Source organism: Glycine soja, chromosome 6 (genome assembly GCF_004193775.1).
Source record: "Glycine soja cultivar W05 chromosome 6, ASM419377v2, whole genome shotgun sequence".
NCBI classification, from domain to species: Eukaryota; Viridiplantae; Streptophyta; class Magnoliopsida; order Fabales; family Fabaceae; genus Glycine; species Glycine soja.
Genome location: NC_041007.1, coordinates 47,283,984 through 47,288,713, shown reverse-complemented (window position 1 = coordinate 47,288,713; position 4,730 = coordinate 47,283,984). Strand labels below are relative to the sequence as shown.

Genomic DNA, 4,730 nt, shown 5'->3' with positions numbered 1-4,730 from the left:
ACAAAATGATGAGTCATCAACCATGAATGACAAGGCTTAGCATGAAGCATTTTATTTCAGAAATTCTTTTCGCAACTCAGACTGCAATTTCTCAGTTCATAGTTAAAATAATAAAAAATATTGTCATATAAACTTTATGGAAATTCTAATAAAGAAATATGGCCCGTAGGTATTTTCTAATGAAATACGCATAAAATTTTATCTAATAATAAGAAGTACAAAAAAATTATTAAAGTTAATGTTATCAAATTAGTCCTAGCTAGTAGTGGCAAAATAGCTAATTTGATTCCAAGTGTATATTTGTTATTGCTTCTTAATCAACTTTGCAATTTTTTCCAGTAAGACAAAAAGCTTTGCAATTTTCTTCTCTTATCCGCATACTCTGCCTTATTGAAATATGATTCTCAGACGATAAGTTTCATTAAAAATAATAAACACGGATGGCCACCGATTTCAAAACAAAAGTTCAGGTAACCTAGTGAATATTGCATATAATAAGTAACTACTTTTTCCCTTTTTAAAGTTCAATTATTCAGTACGAAAAACCATTAATTGCACCATTTGCACGAATTGGGTACAAATGAGACATTGTTAAATAAATTATACCCTTTTTAAAACAAATAAAAATTAAAAGTGAGCATATTATGTATCACTTAGTATATTAATAAAATCTTGGACTTATCCACAAACAAAAACAAACAAATGTTAATTAAATCAGAATCAGAAAACACTTCACAATTTGTGAATTCGTACGTATACAAATAGTTCATATTGTTATTATGTTCATGAATGCAAGAGTGCGAGGAAGCGTCTATTCTATGCAACAAGGAATTTGAATTATGTAGTGATAAGAACGTAATGTCCACATTCATTAATAATGTTGTTAGACTACTATTCGGGGCAAGCTTATGTGTGAGGATAACCCACTTTAGTAAAGTGGAATTTACCAACAGAAACCCCCATGTTGGATCCAATTGCAACAAATGTGAGCCAATAGTTATGCCAATATTTGGATAATTTCAGACAAGCACTAGGTATCTTTTGGAATTTTTTAAATCAAGAAAATTGTCATTATCATATGTTTGGAAAATATTTCTAATCATCAATTACGTGAACCGATAGACGTTGTTGTGGTTGTGCTGTACTTCCTTGTATGAAAACATAACTTTGTTCCCAAGGGTGCAAGAAATCAATAATTATCAAAGAATATGAAGATTTGATTATTGCGGCCAGTGGAATGCTCACAATTACCACCTTAATTTGGTCAGATTATCACTTCTCGTTGTAAATTAACATCGATTTATTATGAGAAAATAATAAAATTTTCGTAATGCTTGAATGATTAACCCCTTTATAATACCATAAATAATGTACATGCGTGAAGAACAAAGCAAAATGTAACATTTAGTATTAGTGACTTGATAGAGAACAAAAAACTATGCTAATCTACTACTAAGAAAAATACTATTAAAGACTATAAAAAAATAAAAGGAAAACAATATAAATTTTATTAATTTCTAATTGATTCATTTTTCTGAAAAAAAAAATATATTTATATATAATCATAATTGATGCTAATCAATATATACTATTTATCTATATGGCAACATCTCATTATTTACAATAAAATTATAATTTATAATACACACATCAAATTGCATCCTGTATAATCTCTTAACCATTTAATTTTGAGGGCATATTTGAGCCTCCCTCCCTAAGCCTATCCTAACATTATCACCCCTTTCAGATTGGACCTTGCCGTCCTTAAAAATTTCTGTTTGATCAGTAAAAATGGCCCAAAATTTTGGTTACAGACAAATAAAATGGGTACATAAAATTGTTGGGCCAAATGTTGGATTGTGAATCATAGTTGAATTTGAAAGAGGCTTAGGCTCAAGTGAAATATAAAAAAAAGGCACTTGATATGTGTCTTGATCCAATGGTTGGAAGGGAAAAACAACTTTAATTAAAAGTGCTATAGGTGGAAGAAGGTGTATATGTGGATGGTTCTGATGGTTGTTAGGATTTTTTGTTTGAATGGTAGAATAGAGATGTCATCTGATGATGGGGAATGAGAAGTCCAAGAGTTGGTTGCAGAGTTGTGGTTTTCTTCAAGGATAAAGGAATCGTACCCAAGTAGAATGGATGGGTTTGGTGGAAATAGGGGTACGTTGGTTGGGTATGCAACAACGATGGTTGCAACATTGACCAGTGTGACAGAGACAATGACGGTTAAGATGATGACGATGATCATTGCATAAAAGTCCAATGTTGAAGGTCTACCGAGGCAAGAATGAATCAGTACACCAAAAAACCTAATGATGGTAGCGATGGCAGGTTGGATGTGTGGTATAATAGCAGAGGGGAGAGACATGGTGTTGGCAGACATTGTGGTGGTGCCTATTGCAAAGGCGACAACGACTGTGGTGGCAATGATTGTAGCATTAGCCACTGTGGCGGCAATAGTTGTAGTGTTGAAACCCAATGTTGAGGTTCTTAAGAGGGAGGAGTGAAACCATGGTGATACACAGGAAAATTTGATCATGGCAACAATGGTTGGTCTAATCTAGTGTATGGCAGTGGAGGGGAGAGACATGGTGTTGGTGGCCGAAGGGTTGGAGGCCACTAAAACAATGGTGAAGGTTTTAGGGATGATAGTATAAATGCGGGAAGGAGGAGCACCAAGGGTTTTGGTGACAACATTGGTTGTTGTGACAGTTGTGGTGGTTGGGGTGACGGCGACAGTGACAACCACTAAGATTTTAGATTGTTAAATCAAAAGTTAAAAAGACAAATTATTTTGATTAGATGCAAATAAATAATTGGAAGAACAGAATTCATTCACTTACTATATATGTATAGTATATGCCTTGTGAACATGGATCTCTGTGTACTTGTTGAAGCAGATCTGTTCCCCAAATATTAGCTTCCCCTATGTATGATACCCTTCACTGTCATTCAAAGTATGAGCATCAAAACTAACCATCTTTCTGTTGTTCCTCAGAACTCTCAACAACAACAACATGGTTACTCCTAAGTTGGTGTCCCAAGGCATTAACAATGACTCTTGGTGGGGGTTCCATGGAAGAATTTGGATTCGGATTTGGACAAGCGGTGACAGAAGAACGACACAAAGGGCAAGTAGCATGAGACTTGAGCCAAGTATCAATGCAAGGGAGATGAAAAGCATGGTTGCATTTTGGCAACAATCTCAAGTTTTCATTCTCTTGGAACTCGATCAAACAAACCGAACAATCGTGACCTTCCACCAACCCACCACCCTTGTTGTACTTGCAAACCCTGATGGATTTGATGAGAGCCTCATCCAAACCAGAATTGGCAGACGAAGAAATTCGCGCCAATTCGCTGTTTCCATCGTCTTCTGTTGGATCATTTGTGTTGTGTCTTTGCCTGCATAACCTTGAGATAATGGTATAGTAAGTGACCAAGATGAAAGTACTAGCCAAGATTCCAATCGCAGCAACTATGAGAGGAGAGAATTCAAATCCAGAAGGGTCATCATCACCATCACCTAGTAGAATTGGAGTAGGAGGAGAGTACACTATGTAACACCACTGAGGACAATAGATGCTACAAATTCCTTCAGAACAATCCTTTGGAGTCCATGGATTTGGATTTGAGTTACTCATAGACCCCATTATTATTATTATTATTATTATGTGAGTGAAATTTTAGTCTTCTATGAATGATCTCTTGTTTTCTGTTCACCCATTATTTTAGATCTTAGTATGAGAAAAGATTAAAGAAGGGGAAGCAGAATCACGAGATGGGAAATTGAGAAGCAAAGCAAGAGTAGGTGATGGAAAATTGCTTCCTCTTACCTTATCCATCTCCACCTACTTTTTCCTTCTAGTTTCCTCTGAGGTAAAAAGGTACTTTTTCCTTCTAGATCTCCTCCTCACGTGACCTTTTTACCTTATTAAGATGAGAGCTGGAACAGCTTTCCGGTGCTCAAGAATTTGTACAAGACCACAAGATAGGAACAGAGGTCACGTGAGGAGGATTTAGTTGTTTAATTTAAACAGTTAGATTAAAATAAGGTAAAAAGTCCAGATTAAGAGTAACATTTTAAACTTATTTTTAGAGTAAGTAAATTCTCTCCCATATTATAATATGAGAATCTACATTGATACTCATGTAAATTTATAAGTAGATATTCAATCTCAATATTATAAATAATTACTCATCTTGCAAATATTTTTTAGAATACTCACAGGATTTGAGTATACTTTTTTCCTATGTGATAATGTGACACTTTTTTTCTCATGAAAATTCAATCCTTAGCTGTTACATAAGCAACATTAAGAATCATGGATAAAACTAACAGGAAAATTAATGTCACAATTTTTATACATTAAATTTTAGTTTTTTTATTTGAGACTAATGCCACCAAATTATACTTTCAGGAAGAAATTTGAATATTTATAAAGAATTAATTAAAGAAGCTAGCTATAATTTTGATTAAAAATTTCTTCTGGTTCCTATCTCTATCCTATGTTCTCCCTTTTATGGGATGAGAAATCCTGTTTGAAAAGTACAATCGTGAATAGATTCTTTTGGCAAGTTCCCTTCCTTCGAAGCAATTGATGAAAGACATTTGCGCGAAAAGAATTAAGTTCCATTATTATTGTCAACTAAACCTATATTTTCATGTTAAAAGGTAAAATCAACTTAGTTAAAAATAAAAGGTATTTTTTACAACAATTAAA

At 33.9% G+C, this 4,730-nt stretch overlaps 1 protein-coding gene across 1 annotated transcript; it reads right to left on the bottom strand.

The window, feature by feature from the left end:
* Nucleotides 1-2,822: 2,822 nt before the first annotated feature.
* On the bottom strand, nucleotides 2,823-3,846 carry LOC114417357 (RING-H2 finger protein ATL52-like). Its single transcript, XM_028382529.1, has one exon. It carries the CDS (start codon nucleotides 3,657-3,659, stop codon nucleotides 2,979-2,981), a length of 681 nt encoding a protein of 226 aa, XP_028238330.1. The 5' UTR covers nucleotides 3,660-3,846; the 3' UTR covers nucleotides 2,823-2,978.
* Between the last annotated feature and the right edge of the window lie 884 nt (nucleotides 3,847-4,730).

Bases quoted from the DNA above. Each gene is read 5' to 3' on its own strand.
- LOC114417357 (XM_028382529.1), bottom strand. From the start codon at position 3,659: ATGGGGTCTATGAGTAACTCAAATCCAAATCCATGGACTCCAAAGGAT.